Source organism: Ctenopharyngodon idella, chromosome 2 (genome assembly GCF_019924925.1).
Source record: "Ctenopharyngodon idella isolate HZGC_01 chromosome 2, HZGC01, whole genome shotgun sequence".
Taxonomy (NCBI): domain Eukaryota; kingdom Metazoa; phylum Chordata; class Actinopteri; order Cypriniformes; family Xenocyprididae; genus Ctenopharyngodon; species Ctenopharyngodon idella.
In genome coordinates, this window is record NC_067221.1 from 20,679,314 (window position 1) to 20,706,910 (window position 27,597).

At 37.2% G+C, this 27,597-nt stretch overlaps 1 protein-coding gene across 2 annotated transcripts in view; it reads right to left on the minus strand.

Moving 5' to 3' along the window:
- The window catches only part of LOC127523179 (low-density lipoprotein receptor-related protein 8-like), a 108,851-nt gene that overhangs the window by 7,297 nt on the left and 73,957 nt on the right, over positions 1-27,597 (minus strand). For both annotated transcript variants that reach the window (XM_051913607.1, XM_051913599.1), the window contains exons 6-17: positions 22,141-22,263; positions 21,570-21,692; positions 17,596-17,715; positions 16,927-17,052; positions 14,372-14,543; positions 10,335-10,562; positions 8,878-8,996; positions 8,559-8,698; positions 5,470-5,611; positions 4,947-5,099; positions 3,113-3,361; positions 880-948 (exon numbers count right to left, since the gene is read on the minus strand). In XM_051913607.1, coding sequence (XP_051769567.1) covers positions 880-948; positions 3,113-3,361; positions 4,947-5,099; positions 5,470-5,611; positions 8,559-8,698; positions 8,878-8,996; positions 10,335-10,562; positions 14,372-14,543; positions 16,927-17,052; positions 17,596-17,715; positions 21,570-21,692; positions 22,141-22,263 — 1,764 coding nt within the window. The remainder of the gene's footprint in view (positions 1-879; positions 949-3,112; positions 3,362-4,946; positions 5,100-5,469; positions 5,612-8,558; positions 8,699-8,877; positions 8,997-10,334; positions 10,563-14,371; positions 14,544-16,926; positions 17,053-17,595; positions 17,716-21,569; positions 21,693-22,140; positions 22,264-27,597) is intronic.

Genomic DNA, 27,597 nt, shown 5'->3' on the forward strand with positions numbered 1-27,597 from the left:
GAATAAATAGACAGACAGAAAGACAGACGATAGATAGATAGATAGATAGATAGATAGATAGATAGATAGATAGATAGATATGGGGTGTAGAATTAAAGGGATAGTTCACACAAAAGAATGACACTTCCGTAGAACACAAAAGGAGGAGTTAGCATAATGTTCATGCTGCTCCAATTCCTCACACAAAACTATTATATAGCTTCAGAAGATTTGGAGTATAGTGCATGAGTCAGATGGATCATTTTTATGGTGCTTTTTATCATTTTTTAAGACTGACAGCCCCTGTAGACTTTATGTCTGGAAAAGAGCAGCATAAACATTCTACTTAACGTCTCCTTTTCTGTTTCACAAAAAATTATGACAGAATTGTTATTTATGGGTGAACGGTTCCTTTAAATTGGCTGGATTGAAACTAATGATAGCAAAAGAAAACATGAATAGCAGAACAAAACTAAAACAGAGGAGAGAGGCTTGATAGGGAATGAAGAATAGGCAAAAACACTGTACAAACTAAAACATTTCATGCTCTTCAGAGAATTAAATTGAGAAAATTCTTATATGGCTCTGATCTACTATGAATCAAATAAATCATAACATCTGCTCTCTCTGCAATGCAGCACACTTGATGTTAGTCAGATTTGTCATAATAGTACCAAGGGGATTTCTTTCTTGGCTCACAAAGACAATAAAGTAGAATAAATCTACATTTATGCACAACACAAACTGCATCTCCATACATGCTGAGTCTGCTGCCCTGGGCTCTCTCACCTTGGAGTTAGAGCATCGGTGAGCAACACTGGTGTCAAAATGTGCTCAAAATAGTACAGAGCAGGACCCTAGCGGCCTCCTCGGAGCCAGAGAGGTTGAAGATGTACATACCTATGGGAATTACGACACCAAGCACTGCCACTGTCAGATTACGGCCAAGGAGAAACAACTCATTGCCAGCTAGAGGAAGATGAAAGAGAGGAGCATGACTTACACATTTGTCACATTTGTTTAACATATTTATTTAAACAAGCTGATGTAGCTGATTGATCCATTCACTAAGCCCGCCCCAAAACAGAGTAACCAATTAGGGCACCTCTGACAAGCTTTCAGGCTTTTTCAGTATGCACAAATAGACAAAAAGTTTAAAGGGAGCAGTAAAGTTTACAGTAGTTTACTGTAGTGAAGTTCAGGTCACCTTATCATCTAAACTGGGGTTTGTGAAGCTAATAATTAAATCGAATGTAACATTAAACTAAACAAATGGGACATCAAAATTAATCAAAATAAAACAAAAACAGCGATTTTTTTCTTCTAATTATTTTTAATTATGAAATCAAAGGCTGCGATTTAATTAAAAAAGTATACAGTCTGTTACATTGTGTATTTCAGAGTAAAGAGTGGCACTGTGTTCATTTACACGCAAGCAGCTTATAACACTGTTTTCAAAAGCGGCTCAGTTTACAGTAAATGCTGTTTCTCATGAACGCCATCTCTGCAAGAGCATTTGCGCAATGTGTATTTAGGAATGTAATGTGCGCTAGGTTCACATTATTTACATTCACATTTGCTTAACTGCCAACATTTCAAAAGTTCAAAGCATTTCACCAATATTCTGTCAAAATAAAGGCTTGAGGATTCGACATGCTAAAAGCTTGAGGGTTTAAGTGTTTGAAAGTAAAGAATTTAAGACATAAATATTTGTTTTGTAACCTGTTAGTTGTAAGAGTAAGAGTGAACCCAAGTGTGAACACCCTTAAAAGTCAATAATTCCATTTGCATTAAAGGAACACTCCACTTTTTTTGAAAATAGGCTCATTTTCCAACTCCCCTAGAGTTAAACAGTTGAGTTTTACCGTTTTTGAATCCATTCAGCCGATCTCCGGGTCTGGCGGTACCACTTTTAGCATAGCTTAGCATAGTTCATTGAATCTGATTAGACCGTTAGCATCTCGCTCAAAAATGACCAAAGAGTTTCGATATTTTTCCTATTTAAAACTTGACTCTTCTGTACTACATGGTACAATGGTATAATTTTTTTGCCAAGTCGTGTGCAGTGTCCGAAATCAAATACTTTCCTACTGTATAGTATGCGAAAAACAGTATGCCAAATGAGTAGTATGTCTGAATACATTGTATTTAAAAAAAAACAATAATTGAAAAGTCACTTGGATGACCTACTACTTCAATCAAGATTCTGAAGTGTGCATTTGATGTGGGCCATGAGGCCAAGAGAGGGGATATATGAATGGAAGTGAAGCAACGTAAAAAAAAAAAAAAAAAAAAAAACTGTAAAAACATTATGTAAAAATTCTCAAAATCCTGGTGAAGCCAAGGTACATTAGTTATCTATATGAATTGTTTATAGCATCTATCTTTATCGTAATGCATTTCTGATAGACAGCACCTAAACTGAACCTTTAGCAAATCTCAGCATGAATATCCATTTTTCATACTGTACATTATAATATTTTGAAGCCCTAAATTTAAAATGATTTTTGTTTTTTTAAGTTCTTGTAGTTTATTTGTAATTTATTTAAACAAAATAGCATAGAAGTGTAGTATCAGCCATTTATCAGTTATTGGACATGACAGACTAGATTAGATAATTGATTGATTGATTGATTGATTGACAGATAGATAGATAGATAGATAGATAGATAGATAGATACATAGATAGATAGAAAATAAAGTGTTACCGTAATAGGTTTATCAGTATTGAAGAGAATTTTAATGTATATACTTCTTTTCTGGATGCATATAGGCCATTTGGAAGCATATTTCCAAAAATTAAAAACAATATCCTGAGGTTGAAAACTCCATAAAACTCCATATACTGTTTTGAAGGTTGATATTGCAACAGTAACTAAACCTACGTTGATGGCATTGTCTCACTGTGCAAGCTGTCAGCTGATTTGCAGTTTTTGCAGTCAAAGCATTTCACTCCAACCCACATAATAATATGAACTTCCACTTAATGAGCATATTTTAACAAAAATCATTCATGGAAATCAGTCCGCTGAAACACTCTGTAAACTCGTCAGACCTACCAGCAGTAACTAGGATCAAGGTAACACTGACCAAAGTTTCTCCTGTGCATGAAATCACACAGACACACACTTACAGTGATGAGACAGGTTGCTCAGGTCTCCTGGTGTGGTTATGGATGTCTGTGTAGGACTGTGTTCTGCTGTAGCATTAGAGGAGACAGCCGATTCCTCTGGGCTGGAAGTGAGGAGCGATGAGAAAGTGGTTTCAACCACACTGTCGGACTGTGAAGTCACTGCTGCAGGGGACTGTTGTGCCCGGCCAGCCCCTGTCTCCACGGTGATGTTGATAGGGACAGTAGAGGTTACGGCAGTGTCGTTTTGGACTGGTGGTATAATGACAGGCAAGAGGTTATTCATAGGTAAATAAAAATAAGTTGTCAAGTTAAAAAAGCTTTGCTCAGCTTTAACATGCTGTCCTAAATCAAGTTGGGGGGCTGCAAAGGGGTGCTAGATTGTCCATGAAAAAAATCTTTAGGCCTGTCACAGCTAACGTGAGAATTTAAGATATTAATAAAACATATTTAATGTAATTCTTATTAATTCTTTTTAACCTCAGATTAAACTATAATTTAATACAAAGTATTTTTTTTTCATATAATATTTTATTAATTTGTTGCCTTTGCTTTAGTACAATGACAATATAAGGTGATTAATTTTGGAAATAATTTTTAATTATTAAATATTTAAGATTTCACACTTAATATGTTGCTTGCACAATACAAACAGGTTTTTGTACATGAAAAAATATACAGATGCCTTTGTATTTCAGGAAGTGAGTGGTGTTTGCCATTGAAACTCTTGAAAATCCTAGTCCTAACCAAATAACAAGTTTCCAAAGAGAAGGGATTTGAAATCAGGAGCATCGCCCTTTTTACTGAAGCACTGATATTACTGATAAATCCTTGTTTGATGATGGAGATTAACATATACCAACCCAAGAATCATTTTCCCTGATAATATTTCAGAAATCATGCTGTGTGTGTGTTTTCTATTAGCTGTTTAGAATTGGAACAATCAATGCCAGTTTCGAGAATTAATCACTATTTATCTAATTGGTCAAAAACGTGTTTGCAAAAAATAACTGAAATAGTTTGTAATTCCGTTTGATTAACTTGGACAGCACTCATATACTGAATCATTTGCAGTGGTTTCTCACACCAAAATAGTAATGGGATATCAGAAAAACAAAAACAATGCTGGGTGAGTTGGATATTTACCTACAATCCATTCTAGGAAACAAAACTTGCAAATGTCTTCTATAGTTTGTCAACGATGAAGCAGCTCTTTATTTACTTGTGCAGAACATAATCAGTTATTAATATTTTATTGGTTCTCTTGTGTTTTTGCATGTGTTCATCATTTTTTTTTTTTGTATGTCAGGCTGGCAAATAATTATGTCCGCACAATTTGGCATGTTTCATTGCATTATCACAATAAAACAATTGACTCCAAGCACAACTACGCAATATGCTTATAAAATCTTTAACACATTTTTAATAATATTTTAATAAAAGGCGAAGATATCAATTTTCGTAGCCCAGACAGCACTTTTGGCCACCACTGTAAATCCAGATATAACCATAACAGTGTGTGTATGTATATATATATATATATATATATATATATATATATATATATGTAAAAGAGTATCAAGATATGGGACACTTATTTGATTGGAGACTTGTGCCCCAGTAAAGATAGAAATACAAGGCTAGAAAAGGCTAGAAATACCCCTGTTTGAAAATGTTGCATACTGTGACCAAATCACAGTCAATCAGAAGACATTTGATGTTTTATGTGAGAAATCAAGCAATCAATAAAACATTATGTTGCTTGATGTGGTTAGTTAGGACAAAAAAACAATTAAAACTCATGGAACTCCTGTAAGGAACAATATGATGAGCTCACCGGGTACACACTGGCGTGTGTCAGGGCTGAGCTCCTCGCCATCAGGGCAAGCGCAGGTGTATTTGGGTGAGTGTTCGCTGATCTGAGGAGCTCGCAGACAAAGGAAGTCACAGCCACCGTTAGTCACGCCGCCCAGGTTACAGCTGTCAGGAGCTGCGCGGACACACACACACACACACAATGATTAATCATCCATCAGAAGAGAAGAGACGCCACAGCTATCATTCTCTGAGCCACATGGGTCAAACACACTTCATCTTCAGTCTATGGAGACTTAAACTATGATTCATTCTTAACAGTAATCTGTTGATGCTTATTGTTTTTGGTGCCAGATTCTTAAGTCAAAATGACTTACATGCCGATTAATACAGAAATGGCAGGCGTGATGGATTACAAAAGGGAGAAATCCGATAGTGGATTTTTATAAAGGTGTATTAAAAACTTCATGTAGTAAGCCATTAGTCAAAAATGTCAAAAAAAGGACGACAAATTAATAAATATAGCTGAGCTGAAGTCCACACACCCCCAGGTTGGCTCAACTCATGGAAAACCACAATATCATGAGGGTCGTTGAGGTGCTCGGCAAGGCTGGTCACATCCTGCCCTGTGAGTCTGTTTGCGCTGTAAACGGCCTCCTTCTCACGGTCCGTCCAGTACACCCGATCCTGAGAGACACAAGAGTCAACACAAGACTTTTACATGTCCTCGAGAAAAGAAAGAAAAAAATTGCTAGTTGGTTGCTAGGGGGTTCTGGGTGGTGTTAGAGCATTGATAAGTGGTTGCAAGGGTTTCTTGGGTGGTTTCTATGGTGTTGCTAAGGTGTTCTGGGTGGTTTTAGGGCATTGCTAGTTGGTAGCTAGGGTGTTGTGGATGTTCCTAGAGCAGAGCATTGCTAGTTGGTTGCTAGGATGTTCGTGGAGGGGTTAGAGTGTTGCTAGGGTCATCTGTGTGGTTGCTATGGAGTCTTACATTAGGTGGTTTCTATGGTGCTGCTAATGTGTTCTGGGTGGTTTTAGAGCATTGTTAGTTGGCAGCTGGGGTGTTGTGGGTGGTTTTAGGGTGTTTCTAGGTGGTTGTGGGTGGTTGTGAGAGCATTGTTGGTTGGTTGCTAAAGTTTTCTTGGAGGGTTTAGAGTGTTGCTAGGGTGTCTTAGGTGGTTTCTATGGTGTTGCTAAGGTGTTGTGGGTGGTGTTAGAGCATTGCTAAGTGGTTGCTAGGCTTTCCTGGGTGGTTTCTATGGTGTTGCTAAGGTGTTCTGGGTGGTTTTAGGCATTGCTAGTTGGTAGCTAGGGTGTTGTGGATGTTCCTAGAGCAGAGCATTGCTAGTTGGTTGCTAGGATGTTCGTGGAGGGGTTAGAGTGTTGCTAGGGTCATCTGTGTGGTTGCTATGGAGTCTTACATTAGGTGGTTTCTATGGTGTTGCTAATGTGTTCTGGGTGGTTTTAGAGCATTGTTAGTTGGCAGCTGGGGTGTTGTGGGTGGTTTTAGGGTGTTTCTAGGTGGTTGTGGGTGGTTGTGAGAGCATTGTTGGTTGGTTGCTAAAGTTTTCTTGGAGGGTTTAGAGTGTTGCTAGGGTGTCTTAGGTGGTTTCTATGGTGTTGCTAAGGTGTTGTGGGTGGTGTTAGAGCATTGCTAAGTGGTTGCTAGGCTTTCCTGGGTGGTTTCTATGGTGTTGCTAAGGTGTTCTGGGTGATTTTAGGGCATTGCTAGTTGGTAGCTAGTGTGTTGTGGGTGGTTGCTAGGGTGTTGTGGGTGGATGCTAGCTAGTCCATTTCTATGTGGTTGCTAGAATATTCTTTAAGGGTTTAGATTGCTGCTAGGTGGTAGCTAAGGTGTCCTACAGTACGTGGATTCTAAGGTGTTACTAGGGTGATCTGGGTGGTTTAACGCATTGCTAGGAGTTTGCTAGAGTGTTGTGCTAGAGTGTTCTTAGAGGGTTTATAATGTGGGTTTAAAGTGTTGCTAGGGTTTCCTATGTGCTTTCTTATGGTGTTGTGGGTGGTTGCGAGAGCATTGTTGGTTGGTTGCTTGATTTTTCTTGGAGGCTTTAGAGTGTTGCTAGGGTGTTCTGTGTGGTTGCTTGGGTGTCTTAAGTGTTCTGGGTGGTTTTAGGTGGTTTCTTGGGTGATGTGGGTGGTTGCTAGAGTGTTCTTGGATGGTTTAAAGCAGTGGTCTCAAACTCAATTCCTGGAGGGCCACAACTCTGCACAGTTTTGCTCCAAACACACCTGATCCAGCTAATCAAGGTCTTCAGGATTACTAGAAACTTCCAAACAGGTGTGAGCTGGAGCTGGTTGGAGCTAAACTCTGCAGAGCTGTGACCCTCCAGGAATTGAGTTTGAGACCACTGGTTTAAAGTGTTGCTAGGGTTTCCTGTGTGGTATCTAAAGCATTGGTAGGATGTTGTGGGTGGTTGCTAGAGTGTTCTTGGATGGTTGAGAGTGTTGCTAGGGTGTCCTCATGGTTCCTATGGTGTTGCTAAGATGTTCTGAGTGGTTTTGGGGAGGGGCATTGGGCCTCCCTTCTGACACAACATGCAAGAGATACATTCAGCAAACATAGTACTCAGAAAAAATGACAAATGCCACTTAAAAAAAAGAAAGAAGAGGAACCAGGCAAAGCATCTCTTCATCAATCTGTATGCACAGATATTGAAGTTTGCTTGAAACAATGAAAATCAATTCAAAAAGGGCATCCTGGGTAAAACAACTACCTAGTGCCTAGTCTCACACAAACAATAAGGCTGCCAAGAAAAAGTTCTACATTAAAAAGTCACACATTCTTTTGTGTGGAAGCTCCGTTGCTGGGGTGAAATCCATAGCTGCATTCTCTGTCCAGACTACAGCTGCCACAACAAGACCATTAATTCTGCGGCTGATGTGTAGGTGTATAAGATAACAGCCCTTCAGCATTCAGCCCTCCTTTGGTGTAAGATGAAGTCAATCTTAGATTAGTGTGCTCACCACTTGAGCTGTGCTTGTGTGAAAATACTATAATCTTCTTTCTTCCTATAATATCCCCACCCAGAACCTATCCCTATGTTACCATGGAGACCGCTGAGCTTAAGCAGCAAAACAATAAAGGGAACTGTCCCACATTAAAATACAATACATCACTGAAGTAGGATGTTGAACATGAATAATTCTAAGCATGATTCAGTTTTACATTTAAAGTGGCTTCAGATGCAGCTTCAATCAATTTTCACCGCATTCCATAATAGCCACTCACATACACATGCTACTTCTATAGATGTTTTAGTGATAGATGATATATCGCCCAGGGCAATTAATTGCTGATATTTATCTATTTTAAAATCACTTAACTGTGACCCATAACCATACCTGCTTAGTTGATTAACAGTAGTGGTGGTCTGCATCAGTTCCAAATCTACTCACATCCTTGTTAATTTTGTGTAATAATTATAATACGAATAGACTGACAGATCATCATATTAATCACTCAGCCAATATTTGGACATTTTGATATTATTGGCATTGGTTAGTCTCTTTTGTATCAGTTCCAAAATCCCCCAAAAAATGTTACTGTAAGTGTTGGACAGCCTTGGGCAGCTGCTAAATTCACAGTAATGGACGGATAAATATACTCACTCACCTCGAACACAGCGAGGGCATAAGGGTGGCCGAGTCTCTCGCTGGAGAACAGGATGACTCTGCGATGGGCCCCGTTTAAATCCACACTGGAGATCAGGTGTAGTTTTGAGTCCACCCAGTACAAGCGCTTACCAACCACATCTGCATTCAGAGACACAACGCTACTGTCAAAGAGTCTGGACACTGAAGATCACCCTTACTGATTAATAAGAGTGCATAGAGCTCAAATGGTTTAGACTTTCACAAGACCATCTCAATAATGTCCACCTTCTTCTTTCCATAGAGCACAAATAACAGAAGGAAATGACCATAAATCCTACCAAGTGTGATTCCATTGGGCCACTCAATGTCCTCAGACACCAACACTTGCCGATCTACACCATTCATGCCAGCCTTCTCAATCTTGGCCCTGATGCCCCAGTCAGACCAATACATGAACCTGTGAAAACAAAGTGTTCATTACAAATGCAATTTATAATACAGAGATACCTCTTGTGTGATTTCTGAGTTAAAATTCAATTTGTTATTTTTTGGAATGGTTGAAAATGTCAGGGTACAACTGTCTTGACGTCAAAATGAATAGAAAACATAATTAAAACAATGTAATTCTTGAAAAGACAACCTTATTAAGTAGTTTAACATAGTATATTATTATTTCTTCTTAATATTATAGGCATATCAAAGTCATGCAATCAAAATGCAGAAGTCATTTTGGCAAGTTTTATGTCTCTTACTATATCAGATATTATGGCCTTTTTTTTTTATTAATCGGTAAGGTTAGTACAGGCTGTAAAATGTCATCAGTGCTATTGTAGTATTCTTTATATACTATTATAGTAAATACTAATGATTTTAATTGTCATTTATTTTTATGTTTTCCGTTTTCATTTTTATTTCAGTTTAAGTTTGTGCTTTTGTCATTTTTATTTTTTTATTTCTAGTTCATTTATAATTTATCTCTATTTCAGTTTTAGTAACTTTAGTGCTTTAATTTAAACTGTTTATTTTATTTTATATCAGTTAGTTGCCAATTGCTAATTTTCACTTAGGATTTTTTAAGTTTAAGTTTTTTATTTAATATTTATATTTTATTTTAGCTTTCAATTAACAAAAACTATCTTTAATAGTTTTAGTTAACAATAACAACACTAAATGCCATGTGGTGTGACACCCCAAAATGATATTTATAAATGAAGAGTTCATGATATTTGTAAAAAAAAAAAAAAAAAAAAAAATCGTTTTTGTAATTATTAAGATGTGTAGACTAACATGTTATTACCTTTCATTAGACAGTTACACATTACATGTTTAGAGTCTTTACATTTAAACTTTTCTTGAAAATAGTATAAAAGTTTTTCAAAACCAAATGAAATCAACATCAATACAAAGAGCACATTTCTAACTTGGCACATTTATTTTTAAACTAGATAGAATAAAGATTTTTCTCTTCTTCACTGTTGACATTCTTTTTCATCAGAGAGGTGAAGGTTATCGCAGAGCAGTCTTAAATGACTTATTAAAATAGGTTTGTCCATTTTGTGGCATTCACTATTGTGAGCAAACAACAGCATGTTTACAGCTATTTATGTGAGTGGTCAGGTTCTCTATGGATTAGTAAGAATTCAATAACATTTCCTCTGTACTCCACAGCCCCCATGTGCATGTCACTGAAAGCTTCTCTTATCATTTCAGTGACCTTTAAAGGCAGTCTGGCCTTTTGTGGTTTTGTCATTTAGAGTGGCAGTGTTGGAGTGAGATCAGTCTGATATCTGCTCACCCTCTCTCTGGATCCACAGCGATGGCCCGTGGTTCGCTCAGATCGGTGTTGATCAGCACACGTCTCCTTCTGCCATCCGCTGAAGCCACAGAGATGGTTCTGTCACCCGAATCGGTCCAGTAGAGGTTGTGCTGAACCCAGTCCAGTGCCAGCCCCTCAGGGGAATGCAGATCTGAGTCGATCAGAGTAATGTGTCGAGACGGGTCGCTCGCCTCGTGGATATAAGCACTGCAAAGACGTGCAGACAATTAGAGGTTCTGCTACTAGACACTTGGGTTGACTAGTCAAATCAAATGAATTCAGTTGTGACTGTTTTATATATCATGACAGAATGAGGAAGAAGACTCTGTCCACAAACATTTATTGACATTTATTAAAACATGTAAAACATGTAACAGGCAAATATATTCAGAGTTATGCCAGTGTAAATAAAGTGAACCTGGAGCACTGCAGAAATGAAATGTTTGTGTTAAAAGTCAGGTCTGCGAGCTACCGCTGCACCACTGAAGACGTTGAATTCTGGTGGGCGGAGCTAGTGTAAATAGCATTTGCCAATTAAAAGTTTGTGGTCGGTAAGATTTTTAACATTTTTGAAAGTCATGTGTTACCCAAAAGCTGACAAAAACTACAAGCAAATCTATCATGATTGTTGTTTGCACTATTAATGAACGGAAAGTCAACTACATGTTTTTTATGCACATTTTATACATTTTATTTGCACCTTGGTCTTTACATCCACCATTTTTTGTTACTGATTTTGATTTTTTGGGGGGGGAGTTGAAAATGATGTCTTGATATCAAAATAAAGAGAAAAGCCTCATTAAAATAGTATAATTCCTGAAAAATATCTAAGCAGTTTTAAATAGTATATATTATTATATATATATATATATAAGTCTCTTACAATGTTAAATCTCAAAATTCACATAAAAATATGTGGATGGAAAGCCAGATAATGAAGCATACTACTGTTGGAAAAGTTTATTGTTCTATGTTGTATACTGTTTCACATATTTTACATCTACAAAAAATAATACATACTGTAATGTGTAAACAGCAATAACCATAAACATAATAATTTTGTCTGACGCTTGTTGATAATCTCATTTGTCCAAAAAACACTCCTTATATTTACAGTATATTAATAATGAAATATTTTCTGATTTTCAGCTAAAATCGCTTTCTAATACTCAAACTTCACTCCACAGATCACCTGATCTTCACACCATCTGACGTGTTCATAAGTGTCACAGGTGTCTCAATAAAGTAATGCCCCTGCAGGGCACCGACTCACCCTCATAGCCTTCTATTATCAGCCTTCCATATCATCCCAAACTAGTTCAAGCTCACAGCGGAGCAGTTACGGCTAATGACTTTGCACTTTATCCTCAGTTATAAGTCCAAAAGAGACAGACGACAGACAGAGAGAGCGAGGGCAGGGGCAGATTACTGCCATTTTATAAGATACAATATAATTTTGGGCATCCACAGAGGTGTCTATTATTAGGAAAGTGAATGTTCCCAATTAGCGAGATCACATGGAATGTGAAATCAGGAGGAAAGAGAGATAGACCGTAGAAAAATTAGTCAAGAGATTCTATGAGAGTTTTAAATGAATTTGTAATAGGGACAGACCTTCAAATGGCAAGAGTCAAAACCTATCCTGTATTACATTTGAGCTGATGCCTACAGAGGGCACTTTGAAGGGGGAACAAGAATGGTAATGGCGGTCATGTTGCAGGGTCATTCCAAAACATTTTCAAAGGGATCAAATGATGGACACTTCACTCCCAAGATTCCTTGTGCTGCATCAGAAACTCTCAGTGGATTATTAAAAAAAGTCTTACTATCATCAACTATTTAATAAACTTTTTAGCCCATTTGTATTTTGTTAGGTGTTCAAGCGCATAGAACTGAAACCCTCTTGTATTTGCATTCTTGATGCATGCCCGTTGATTCGCTCGACGCCCTAAATTTTCAGGTATTTTGGATTTTTTGAAAAACTTACTTTTGCGAACTAGTCCTAGGTTTTTCGCCTGATCGGAACCAAAACCAGTGCAGAAAGATTCTCTGGAGTCTGAATATCAAAAGTTATCAAAAAAAGTTTAATTTTTTTTTATTCACAGTCGCTAAGGGGCACCAAAACTTTCGAAGTGGGTGGGGCCACTTTTATTAAAATGGCTATAACTCGTGAATGGAATGAGATATTTTCAGCAAACTCAGAACACCTGTCTATAGGCTCAATCTTTGGTCACAGTGAAAAAAAAATTGTGGCGATTGGCCACTAGGTGGAACCATAACAGGACAAAAACATGAAAACTGCTATAACTATGCAACCGTTAGTCTGATCGACTTGAAAATTGGCGTGCAGTGTCTTCGTCTGAGGCGCCACGACTGTCTGTGAGGACATTGATGCATCTCGAAAAACATGTCTGCCATCAGTCCCTGAAGATTGAGCAGCTATCAGACAAGGTTAACGGAGGCCGATCGGAACAGAACTTGCTGGGCCTGTTTGACTGACGGCCCAAGAGGCCTGTGAGAAATTCAAAAGAAATCAGCCACCGGGGGCACCTTCGCATTTTTCACATGTGTAAAGCATCATGTCTCACGCGATTTTTTGCGCATACCCACGATATTCATACCACATGGTAGAACTCCTCCATTCTGAGCAACTTTACCTCTAGGACTGCCGTTGCCCATCGAATCATTCATTAAATATTAGAGATTATTTCAAAAACCAACTCTGGCGAACTAGTCCTAGGTTTTTGGCTCACCCTTGATAAAACCACTGCGGCACAATTCTCAGGACTCTCAATAGTTAGGTCAATAGTTATCAAAAAAATGTTTGGCCTTTGGATAACAATAGCAGGGTCGTTTGAGAAACAGGCATGGCCAAGTCTACCCAAAAGCCTACCGTTCCTAAACGAATCATTACGTGAGCACATGCGGCACATGACACTAAAGAAGCATGCATACTTTTATGGAGGTCGGCCCATAGGTGGTGCTATAACTGTTAAAAAGCTTTAAAAACCATATTTTTCCTATGGTAAATTGCCTGTATTGGCTATAAATTGTCTTTTCCTTCTATGATTTAGCTGGTTACATGCTTGCTAAATAAAACATAATACTTTTTTACGCATTGACTTAAAGGCCTTAAAACGCTTGAACCCCGATAATTGCTGCTTGCAGCTATGTTTGTTTTTATAACTTGTCATTGCTGCTGTGATTATACTGAAAATATACTGAAAAAAATACACAACAAGTATTTGATTATGGAGTTTTAAAAGCACACACATTTAATAATTGATCATATATAATAATAAATATAAAAATAATAATATCTAATATATCATTATTAATTATTTATTTTGTTTTAAATCTATTTCTAATAAATTATGTTCTTTTGAACTTTCTATTCATCAAACAGTCCTGAATAAGAAATGGTTCTTGAGCAACAAATCATCAAGCATGTTAGAATGATTTTTGAAGGATCATGTGACACTGAAGACTAAAGTAATGATGCTGAAAATCTGCATCACAGGAATAAATTACATTTTAAAATATATTAAAATAGAAAACAGTTTAAAATGTAAGAATATTTTACAATAATCAAATAAAAGCAGCCTTGGTGAGCATAAAAAACTTTCAAAAACATTAAAAAAATCATACTGACCCCAAACTTTTGAACAGCAGTGTGTATATACAGACATATTCCCAAGGAACACAGGCTTCTGAATGGAAAACCCCTATAATATTTGTTTCTGTAATATGGAGTGCTGTTCTTCTGTCTCTCTGCATCTCATTTTAATGATTTCAATAGTGTGCTGTCTAGAGAGTAAGTGTGAGGGAGAGATATGTAAATAAATGGAGCCGTATCTCCTGAGTTTAAAATAATTAACACTTCACAAGCATGTGAAGCAGCAATTTACTGTTAAATGAAGCCTGGCTCTCATAGTAATGGCCACGGCTCCCTTTTAAGTGCACAGCTAAACTGTTTCCATATTTACAGCATAACTAAAAGGTCAATATGAGGTCACCTGTATATTTTGTGTTGAAAACGATCACACCAGAACATGCGGTTGGCGGCGACGTCTATATCAATGGCCACTGCATTCTTCTGAGTAGGAACCACCTGCGTGTAGTCCCTCTTCACCAGGTCAATACGCCTGATCTCGTGCCTGTTCGTGAACATCAGGTAAGGGCTTTTTCCTAAAACAAACACAAGGACAGATGATCACAGAGAGTTAACAGATGACTTAGTCTTGAAACAGAGAGATATTTAGAGATCAGATAGATTCTTGTAGAACGATGTTAAACGAACACAATGATTCACAAGTAACAGTCAGCTTAAGCAACAGTGTCTGAGAGACGCGATGGCCCTCTACAGTGAGAATGACATCTTTAACATTACTGTAGATGAGTATATATAATGTATATATAAAGATCACATTAACTCCAGTCACAGACAGAGACGCAATAGCCCTCTGTGGGATTCACTTCATCCTACTTAAAAACTGTTAATCATTACATTTCTTCTGCTAGATCTCTACAGCACACTCACTGTATGTCTGAGTGCCCCAGGGACTGTTTCTATTGCTATTTTTCACATGTTTTCTACTTGAAGGCTGATGAGCCGTAGAGGGCACAGGAAGTTGCAGTCAGTCATGTGATAAGATCTAATTGGACTGTCTGCAGTAGCTGAATGAAACATGCTGGCAAATATTTAAAAATGATTTAAAGGACGTAAATCTTATATTGTGATCTAATGTAAGATTACCAGAAGCATGAACAGCCAAATTGAATGCAGAAATGGGTCAGTGTAAAGGGTCAATGTTGGGATGGATAGCATGGGCCAGTAACAAGACCATCTGGCTGCAAAGAGCTTCTTTCTCCATTGATGAGAAAAATTCTAAATTATTATTATTATTTTTTAAATTAAATATATATGATTAAATAATATCTATTTAATATCATGCATTTGTATACTTTTTATTCTACATATACAGTCAAACCAAAATTTATTCAGAAACCTTGAACATTTCATTCATTAATACACTTTATTCACTATAGTTTAAAAAATGGTAATAAAATATGACAAGATCTCAGAGTTAAACTGTGTCAGAAAAAAATAATCTTAATTATGTCAGATAATACTTATGTAAAACATGGTCAGTTCAAAGTGTCTGAATAATTTTTGCTCCCAAATTTTTATCAATTTTACTGGTAGTCCACTATATGAAGAATTTTTTGGTATAATATGTCACAGTTTACTTTGTTTTGCTATCCTCACTTACATAAATGAACTATAGTGTCCTGCACCCACTAGTAAAAATATATCAAAAATATAAAAAATGTCTGAATAATTTTTGGTTTGACTGTATTATACATATTATATTCTTATGCTCACCAAGGCTGCATTTATTTGATCAAAAACACATTAAAACAGTAATATTGTGAAATATTATTACAATTTATTCCTGTGATGGTAAAGCTGAATTTTCAGAATCATTACTCCAGGCTTTAGTGTCACATGATCCTTCAGAAATCATTCTAATATGCTAATTTAATGTTGAAAACAGCTGTGCTGCTTAATTTTTTTGCAGAAACCGTGATACAATTTTTCAGGAATTTTTTTTCATTTATTTGAAAAATTATTTTTTTGTAACATTATAAATGTCACTTTTGTATTAACATATTAGTAGTATTAATTTCTTTCAAATATTCTCCCAAATGTTTGATATACAGTACTGTGCAAAAGTCTTAGGCCCCCACCAGCTTTGTTGTTTTGGCAATGTTTTAATGACCATCCATATTTTTTTTGGGGGGGTCTCTTTATTAAGATACAAACAGCAAATAAAGTAAATATGTACACAAAATGTATAAAAAAAAAATAAAAAAAAATCAGAACAAAATGGCTTCTTTAAGCAAAATTCAGTATTTAGTGTGACCTCCTGGACTTCTTCCAGTTTCTCAAAAAAGAAACTTCTCATCATATTTTGAAAGTTTTCTTGGACTTCCAGTCCTTTTCCATCCCATTTATGTTTAGGGGGGCCAGGTTTCTTCTATTGCTCAAGTGTAAGGCGAGGTCACTAAATACTTGCCACTTTAGCCTATAGGAGCCGTTTTTTTTTCCTCCAGATTTTTTCTGTTTTTTAATACTGCATACAAATTTCCTGTATTTTATGGTTATATTCTGATAAAGAGACTGAGAAATAATTATCTATGGTCATTATACCATTGCTAAAACAACATCTAATGGTGGCCTAAGACTTTCACAGTACTGTATGTTAAAGTTGTCCCACAAGGGATATTTACTATAGCTTAGCCAGCTAGTCTTCCTGTGTCAACCAGCTTCACCAGAAAAAAACATGCTGCAGGCTACAATATTGTACTTCTGGTCCACTAGTTAAACAGGCACCTAACTAGCATAAATCAACCTGGAGATGGCCTTTATTGTATGGAAAGTGGGTAAAATGAAAGTTTAAAGATTTAAACATTCAAACACAATTCTCTGCCGAGGTTAGAAACCATAATAAACATCTTTATATATATATATATATATATATATATATATATATATAATATATCTTACCCTCAGCTTTACAGGTCTTGCTTACGGGGTCCATATCATAACCCGGATGACATTCACACTTGAAATCCCCTTTTAGGTTGATGCAGATCTGACTGCAGGCATCAGGGTTCTCACACTCATCAATATCTGTGGAGTAAACAAACACACTGCAGACATGATAACTCACTCAAGACAGGTTAATGTTTGGTACAAAGGAACAGTAAGCCTGCTATGATACAGAGAAGCGATTAAACCATATTATACAAATAAATAAGAGTTTGTTCTGATATTCATCAGGTCACACACACACTGCAGCATCGCAGGAATTAGTTTAGACACTGACACTGACCCTGTGGTGATATAATTTTGTAGGTTTTCCAGCAAATGCTTTCTCATATCAGCTTTGATTGGATTAAAACTTCATGTACTTTTGAGTTTGGAAAATTCTGTACACGATAATCATCAGAATATCTCTTCTCCTGTCTCTGCAAACAGATAAACCTTCTTGTGGACTTTCATTTTAAGTGGCATCAACTAGGTGACTACAGCACACTGAAATATTCATAACCTGACACTAGAGAGTCATAATATTTGAACATGGAAGTGCATCATGAATCTCAGTGCAAGTAGTTCATTGTATCAGCATTACTTTTACTGTCAAAGTCATCTCATCATTGAGTCAGGCCTGACCTCCACATGTCCGCTTGTCCAGGAGCTTATAGCCAGCGGGACACTGGCACTCGTATCCAATGGGACGATCCATACAGATGTGTGAGCAGCCTCCATTGTTAAGCAAACATTCATTAAGACCTATGAAACGGAGAAGGGATGGTTTAAAATCAGGGTTACTGCACATTTTTTAAAGTCAAATTTAAGGCTTTTTAAGACGTTTTTAAGACCTGAAGAAATAAAAATTAATACAATACATTAGGGGTGTGCAATATTGACAAAAACTTTTATCTCAATATTTTGAAAGTTGTTTCAAAAGTTTCAAAGTTTGTTGATAACAATAATTAGATTATATTTTTCTGAGTGTTTTTTGTGCTGGTACCATGGCTGGTTTAGGCCTGTTGTAGACAGCTGACTCACAAAGACATTCAAATTGTTCATATTCTGTGCAGTGGTTAGTTCACAGCAGTAACAGAAATTAACATTTTTATAAAGAGGCAATATTTGCCACCTTAAATTGATTTCCAGGGGCATGTTTACCTACACAAGGCCATTTTTCTAAACTTATTAGATGTATGCATCACCTTTTATGTCAAATTCTAACATTCAAATTAAATTCTATTAGAATAATAAATCCAATGCAGAGGTGACACAGAAGCAGCATGAGAAGTGGCATTAATATATTTACACAGCATTTCCAAGTTGTCTACATAAATTTAATTCAATATTTAAATATGAAATTATTTCTAATTTTAACTTTTTAATTAAAATGTACTTTAAATATGAAACTAAACTGCCAGTAGGTGACAGCAAGTCACTGTCTTAATGAGTGAGTCATTCATTCAACCGATTTGTTCAAACGACCGATTCATTCAGGAACGAAGCAAGTGATCGTCAAACCGCGGATTCAGTAAGTACAACGAAAACATTTGTCTGTTGTATGGAGACGTCTGTTCTGCTGTTCATCATTTTGAAATTTTCGTTGCCGAAATAAAAAAAAAAACAAACAATATTGACAATATTGTGTGTAAAATGTAACTCACAATGTTAACTTATTGTTCATTTAACTGTTGTATAAAATAAATATCACATTTGCAATCGTGCTGATTTGGGGAAAACGGCACTCTTGCTCGTGTGATACTGTAATACAACTACATCATATCATATGATATAATAAGACAAAAACTCGTCGGGGCAAAAATGCCCGTGTATCTTGAATTTTGAGGGCATATAATAACTGCATAGGCCTGTCTCGTTAATGTGTTGGTTGATTTAATCTAAAGTTCTCCTACTTAGATTCTCCTGTTGGATTATTATTAAAGATTATTTATTCATATTTTCTTATGAGTTAATTTGTACAGCCATCCCGTGACACCCATGAATGCTTGTCATTACATTCGATAGTATACTTTAACCATATTTCAAAGACAATAGAAATTACATATAAAAATGTACTTAAATCCTACTTAAGTCCGTAGAACAAAACACTCTAAAATTCGATTGCATTTAATATAAATTTGTTTACGTTTAAAATACGTTTTTATTTAATTGCAATTAACGTGTCCGGAAACATAAAATGTAGTTCGCACATAAGTACGTATTTTTAAATGATATTGTTTTGGTAATAAGTACCCTTTTTAAAAGTTTGCCAAAGTGTACTTCTTTTTCACATGCAAGAGATGACTCACCACATGATGATTTCATGTAATATAGTGCAAAAATAGTCATTTGAAAACAAATTTCACTTGTATGCAGTAAAATGTATCATGTTATAATAGCATTTTTTATGTTTTTTGTAACAGCCTGCTGTTACTAATAATAACTAATGCTAAGTAGCTGTAGTAATATAACTTAAACATATTTCCATGTTGCCAGAAAAATAATTTTTGTATCACTTCAATTTACCCCACTTGTTTATTACCATTGGGGCTTCATTAGGCTATTGGAAAACCTGGAATGCTGGTTCCAGAAACTTGATCTAAAAGCACACATATTATTAGTCATGAGTTTTTTTCTTTCATCCAGCAATCTAGGTGTGAGTGAGAGTGGCTGTATATAAAAGTGAATACATCCAGCACAATTACCAGCTTTAGGCCTCATCTACGTTCTCAAGGGTCCGTTTTAAAAACACACACAGGTGCGAATGACATTACAGAGAGAGCATTGAGATGGCGTTGAAACTTTCAGCCATCTCATGACTCAGTCTGTTAAAGTTAGTGTTGCATTGTTTGCAGTTGAATCCCAGGAACATATTGTGTCTAAGAGCTTGAATGAACATATTGAGTACTCTGTGGACAAAAATTTAATGAGGCAAAATGGAGTCGGCTCTCACTCTCTCACAGGGTAGCATTTGTGGACCAGGTGTTCTCTCTAGCTCTCTGTGTTCATTAGTAGGTGCTGGCATCCTGACAATATACATGGAAGTGAACAATTTAGGGCAAGGCCACGTTGCTCGGAGCCAAACATATGTCAAATGAGCAGCAAAGGCTTCTGGATTAACGGGGAAGACACAGAGGGCATTAAGACAGAGTTATGAGCGCTTTCTCTGGAGACGGCGATTATTGTGGCACGTGGGTGAATGTGGCATTTATGGGAGGAGGATAAGGGAGCAGGTTTGGTGAAAAGACACACACAGGTCTCTAGAAAAGCCACAACAGGCCTTCATTCCTCTTTGATGTTAATGGATTCTCTGAGACTTTGGGAAGCTTTTCTTCTATTCATCAGAGGAAGATGGTGATCCGTCAGCTCTGCCCCAGATAGTGCTGGGATATATGAGAGTGAGAATGAATAAAAAAAAATCCTGTTCTCTCTTTCCTCTTTGAACAGCTGTATAAATTACGATGCACTTTCAACAGCAGCATTCTGGGTAACCTATTTTGGCCTTTTTTAGCATGTTGCTATGCAGTTGCAAAAACGTGCTGGGTGGTTGCTTATTGGACCAAGTCAAAAGAACCACCCCCCCAAAGGTGTTAATGCACCTCACCTCAATAAACAGAATGTTTTTAGGTATCATCCCTATGATTAATATAATATCCCTATGATAAGTATGAGCAATAATATAATAAATGTTTGCAAAATATCTCGTTAACCCTTAAAGATGGAGTGTGTAGCTTTTCCATGTAGGAAGACACATCACGGCCATATTCCAGGATGACAATGTCAAGATTCACCAGGGTTAAAATTGTGAAAGAATGGTTCAGAGAGCATGAAGAATCATTTTCACACATGAATTGGCACCTCTGAGTCCAGACCTTAATTTCATTGAAAGTCTTTGGGATGTGCTGGAGTAGACTTGCCTCTTGCATTGTCAATACAAGATCTTGACCAAAAATTGATGCACCTCTTGATGGAAATAACATCACAACATTTATTTCCATCGAGAGGTGCATCAATTTTTGGTCAAGATCTTGTATTGACAATGCAAGAGGTGAGCACTCTATAAAGTCTCCTCCAGCACATCCCAAAAACTTACACTCAGGTTAAGGTCAGTGCCAGTTCATGTGTGAAAATGATTCTTCATGCTCCCTCCCAACAATTCTTTCACAATTTGAGCCTGATGAATCTTGACATTGTCATCCTGGAATATGGCCATGATACATCTTAATACATGGTTGTTTAAGAAATGAAAAGCTACACACTGCATCTTTTAGGGTTAAAAGAACCGTTGCCAAACATAACATGCTAGAGAAATAATAATCACTGTAATAATGATCCATCCATAGACTCTTAAGTATTTGCCTATTAAAATCCAAACAGTGACTTTTTTGGCCGGGCAGTGTATATCTGGGATATCATTTTAGAAGTTTGGACATTGCCCTCAACACTTGACATACAACAATTGTAGTTTTCAGTTTCAGAAGTGTCTCAGATGTACAATCAAAAGTCAGAGATTTCAGTATGAACTGAAACACTTGTAATCAAATTCTTCCAAGACTAAACTATCCACATTCATTTCACCGCTGTTGAGTCCATATGTCAACAAATAGATTTCTTACTGCACTCCTTCTTGGGTTCATCTGACCGATCCTTGCAGTCCTTCACGTTGTCACACACCTTGCTGCCGTCAATGCATTCTCCATTCTTGCAGAGGAACTTCAGAGGTCCTTCACACTTTGTGGCTAAAGAAAGATGGGGGGAAAAAAGACAGAAGGTGCTTACAGAACAGATGGCAGCTGATTTGAATTTAGTTTTGTTTCCTCTCACATGAGCACAAAAACTTAGAGGTCCACAGTGCACAGACTGGTGCTGGATCATTTAGGTGAAGTCTCTGCACGTCTTCCGAATAAATGCCATTTTCTAAAGGATTGGCCAATTTATTTCCACACATGAAAGCTTATTACCGCTTAGACACAGCCCTCTTTGAGTAGGACACGCTTCTGCTATGGGCAGACAGGTCTGCACTCATTAAACTTTGAAGGGTGTCGTATTAAAGGGCGGAACCAATTTGATCTCTGGGATACATTTCACCCTGCTGAATAAGCAGCACAAAAGATCTGTGGAAAGGACACATACACACACACACACACACACACACACACACACACACACACAAACACATAGACGTACCATTTACACAGCCAGCCTCGTCGCTTTTGTCGAGGCAGTCGTGTATTTTGTTGCACTGTTTGATGCCGTGGATGCAGGATCCGTCTCCGCACTGGAACTCATCAGGTCGGCATGTGAGCAGAGCTGCAGATGAGCCAAACACAGCACAAACATCAGCCAAAAGCTGACACATAGACTCCAAACAGACCTTCGTGGGGTTTTATCTTTAGGGAACATGCTTTGGAGCTTCATAATTGGTAACACCCTTATGAATACAAATGTTGTCTGTGACTCAGTAAAAAACTGTTTGAATATACATTTTATATACACATCCAACCCATTTTATAAATCGATCACTGTCACATTCCTCCCTCAAGTCTCTTCACAGAACACAGCCAAATAAATTACTATAATTAATATAAATAATACTGATAGTTCACTAATAGACACACTTCACACTTCTATCAATCAGTCATATATGTGTGTGTGTGTGGTTCAGGTATTCCCTACGCTTTGGGGACAAAATTTCGCCTCAAGGACATTAATACCAGAAATTTTTAATCTTTTGGGGACATTTTTTGGTCCCCATGAGTAAAACAGCTTATAAATCATACTAAAAATACAGAAAGTTTTCTGTGAGGACAGTGTTTAGGAGTTGGTTTAGAGTTAAGGGGTAGAATATACATTTTACAGTATTAAAATCATTATGACTATGGAAAGTTCCCATAAGACATGGAAACCCAAATACACAGGGCACAAGACTCCACAGAAAATTGTCAATAGGCAGCATGAAGCAAACTAAAATAATGAGCATTCTGTCATGTTTGCAGTCAGATTTGAGACAGTTTGCATGGTGGACATGACACTTTAAAAGCACTTTCAAAGTCCAAGAAAATCTTTAAAAACATAATCGTGATACTAAAGTGCTCCGCTTTAGTGAGTGTTTCTGGAGAGCTGCTTAAATTACAGAGGCTTAATTATGCAAACACATCTGCGTACACAAACAGTATTGCCCATTATAAAGTTCAAAGTAAAACCCCCTGAAACTCTGCATAAGAACAAGGGATTAATGCGATTATAGAGCAGTCTGTGGTAGATGTATTCTCCCTCTGTTTCAAGGGCTTTAAGATGCTCAAGGACACACGCCCAAGGGTTGCCTAGCAACACACGTGCCACTCTGCTTGCCCATTTTCCCTCCGGCCTGGGCAAAGTGACATCGTGATTGACCTGGATGTTACCTGACAGTAGGAATGAAGAAAGAGGGAGAAGGTTGAAAACAAGCACTCTGTAAGCTTATCTGGCCCACGGAAGTCAACCTCAAGAATGAGAATGCATCGTAATTAAAATCAGGCCCTCTCCTGGGCACCTTGTCTCTCTCCCAAGACTCTCAGGATCTTGAGGTTGGTTTATATTCCTGGGATCTTGTTGTTTACCAAAAACTCTCTTCTGCTATGTTAGATAACAAACACCTTGTGGAAGCTCCATTCTGTCAGAGGTGCCTGGGGAATGAGCATGACAGCGGAGATGTGACATATGAATTTTCCCAGCTTTGAGGGAATGATGTGGCCTGGAGATTTTAAAATGATGTGACAGAATTTTGACAAATCTGATTTCATCACATTGAAGTCATTGCTGTTATGTATGAAATTAAATTGTTAACAAAACATCTTGTGTGATACCATAACTAGGGCTAGGCGGTAAGATGGTATGCAGTGCAATGTTAGGAATGCATTAATTTAGAATTCTGTGGTCAGTTTTACGATTTTAAAATGGCTTCAGATATGTGACTTGTCCAACCAAATTCTTAATGTATCACTTGTTTGAGTCTCGAACGTTAATGTGATGCAGCTGTTTCTGTACTGATGCCATACTTCACTTGCTATGAATAACCTTTTGGTTTGTGTACATCAAATAAAATCCAAATAAAATAAAAAAAATCCAAATAAAAAGTAATTCTTTGGATTATCAAAAAAATGTGGATTACTACATCGTTATGCAACATACATATAAAATAGTTTTGGCAAAAAATAATCACTGTTATATATACTGTATACTTTGATATGAGATTTTGGTTTTTGATTTCTATGAAGGTTAATTTAAAGGGACAGGTTCATGTCAAAGATCTATTCTAGAACAAATTATAGTCAACTTTAATGATAACCAAGCAAATATTTAAAGGTAGGTTAGGCAATTTCAAAGAGGTTAGCAATAGCAAGTTAGCTTTGAAAGCATGAGATCCCACCCTCCCTTCAGAGCACTCTCCAAAGCCACACCTCCTCCAAAACACATGAACGCGCACAGCCAGAGAAGAGTCTGCAAAGCGTCATGAGACTCGGTGTTAAATTACTGTTAAATTGTCTCAATAACATTAAAAATAAACGTAAACAACTTACACAGCTCTGACTTGTACCACCTGATTCATTTTGCTGTTGATAGTGTTGCCACAGAAACGCAAATCCGAGGACGAGAACAGCTCTGGGTAAAACGCCACGGGTTGCCATCTCATAATTCCGGTTATGACATGGTGTGAACTCAGCATAAGCTGGTTGTTTTGGTTCAGGAGGAACTTGTTTGTGGCGCCCGGTGACTGTGTGTCTACAACTCTGCTAGTGAACATACTTAAAGGGTAATTTCAAGGGGTATTCTAAACCCATAAGACTTATTTCATCTTCAAAACACAAATTAAGATATTTTTATTGAAATATAAGAGATTTCTGTCCCTCCACTGAAAGTACATTCCAACAAAACACTTCAAAAAGCTCATAAAGTGATGGTAAAAGAAATCCATATGAATCAAGTAGTTTAATCCAAGTCTTCTGAAGAGGCGCAATCTTTTTGTATGATGAACAGATTTATGGTAAATGGAAGCTCAAACATGCTTGCCTGACATGTGAGATTGAGAACCTTAGGTTTGTAAACTACCCTTTCAATTTAATGAAATAATATAATTTTCTTTACACAAACAGTGTAATATCACAGGCAATGAATGATACATGCCTCCACTGTACTGTAGCTTAACACAAAGTCAAATCCTTTTTTACGCATTATGATGTGGCACAAAATTAAATGATGTGTGGGTTGTGCTGGGTAGTTTCTACATCTATGAGCATCACCCTTGAGCAGCCCCACTTAACCCTAGGATGTTGCAGGGGGATTTCTATCTATTAAGTGCACTGTAAGATCAGAAACATACTGTACTCTACATGAATGCACAAACACTTAGCAATACTGCAAACATGCATGAAAATGTGTGAGCTGCCATCACTGTCGAACTGGATTAAAGTGTGTCTGTACACCAAATGCTTTGACTCGCTTGGCAATAATGGCTTCAACAATAAGAATTGTCTGTGTGGGTGGAATTGATAATAAATGGCAGGCAGTCAGAAAAAAATTATCTGCCGTGAACTGTCACTTTCCATCTTTGGCAAAACCTTACAATATCTGAGTGAATTTAATTCCCATCGGAGCACGTCTGAATCTTCAGAAAGATTGTTGGGGTCGTGTGCCCCTCATAAGGAGAACTCCTGCTGAGAGTCCTCCATAAATGTGGTGGTGAGCACCTTTATGCACACTAGAAGTATTTGTTTTTTTGTACATCAATGTATCCAACAAGTTCAGTAGGTGAAAAGTGAGTATGAGAGAAAGATGCACAACTACTTCAAAAAGTACCATGTGAATGAATCAATTCCCTAAAGTAAACTGTCCAAACTGAACCAATCAATTCACTGAAATAAAAGTCAACTAAAAAATAAGTTGACATAAAAAATGAATAGGTCAGTTAAAGGGTTAGTTCACCCAAAAATTACTCACCCTCATGTCGTTCCACACCCGTAAGACCTTCGTTCATCTTCGGAACACAAATTAAGATATTTTTGATTAAATCTGTCCCTCCATAGACAGCAATTTAACCACCACTTTCAAGGTCCAGAAAGGCAAGGCAAGGCAATTTTATTTGTATAGCACATTTCATACGCAATGGTAATTCAAAGTGCTTTACATAAAGAAGAACCAAATACATAAGAATAAAAATGGAATGCATAAGAAATAAAAATAACAGTAAAAACAGAAAATAGGATGGAAGAGTTAGGAAGTTTCAGGGAGTTTTTTGTTGTCCGTCAGAGCGGATCTAAGCAGATCTTCCTCACGCTGGAGTGATAACTGTACTTTGTTGTCCGTCAGAGCGGATCTAAACGGATCTATCCATCAGGGCGGATCTAAATGGATCTTCCTCACACTGGAGGGATAACTCAACTTTTTTGTCCATCAGAGCGGATCTAAACAGATCTATCCATCAGAGTGGATCTAAATGGATCTTCCTCACGCAGAGGGATAACTGTAAAAATATTTATATTTGTCAGGTAGCTGTACATTTAAACAGCACCCTTACAGACAAATCTTCCTGGACTAACTCTATCCAGAGCTCCATCCAGGGATAACTCTACTCAACTTTGTTGTCCGTCAGAGCGGATCTAAAGGGATCTATCCATCAGAGCAGATCTAAATGGATCTTCCTCACACGGAGGGATAACTGTAAAAAATATTTGTCAGGTAGCTGTGCGTTTAAACCGTACCCTTACAGACAAATCTTCCTGGACTAACTCTATCCAAAGCTCCATCCAGGGATAACTATACTCAACTTTGTTGTCCGTCAGAGCGGATCTAAAGGGATCTATCCATCAGAGTGGATCTAAATGGATCTTCCTCACACGGAGGGATAACTGTAAAAAATATTTGTCAGGTAGCTGTGCGTTTAAACAGTACCCTTACAGACAAATCTTCCTGGACTAACTCTGTCAGAGCTCCATCCAGGGATAACAAATGCTTACTTCCTAACTCTCCTAGCTCTTTCAACCAGACAGCAAGATTTAAAATCCATTTAAGGTCAGAAATAAAAAGATGATACATAAATGATGGATATAAAATGCATTAAAAATGAAATAAAAACAAGAAAAAGAATTAAAAGAATAAAGAGATAATAAACGCATAGCTAAAAAGATATGATTTGAGTCTGGATTTGAATGTGGCTACTGTTGGAGCACATCTGATCTCTTCTGAAAGCTGGTTCCAGCTGCGGCTGGTGTAACAGATAAAAGCAGACTCTCCTTGCTTTGAGTGAACCCTTGGTATTTCTAAGTTACTTGATCTTGATGATCTGAGCGATCTGTTAGGTTTATATTCTATGAGCATATCTGCAATGTATTGAGGTCCTAGGCCATTGAGTGATATATAAACAAGTAACAGTACTTTAAAATCAATTCTAAATGCAGTGCAAGGACCTGAGGACTGGTGTGATATGTTCATATTTTCTGGTTCTGCTCAGAATCCTGGCAGCAGCGTTCTGTACGAGCTGCAGCTGTCTTATGGTCTTTTTGGGAAGGCCAGTGAGGACTCCATTACAATAATCCACCATGCTGGTAATGAAAGCATGAACAAGTTTCTCTAAGTCTTGACTGGAGACAAAGCATCTAATTCTTGCAA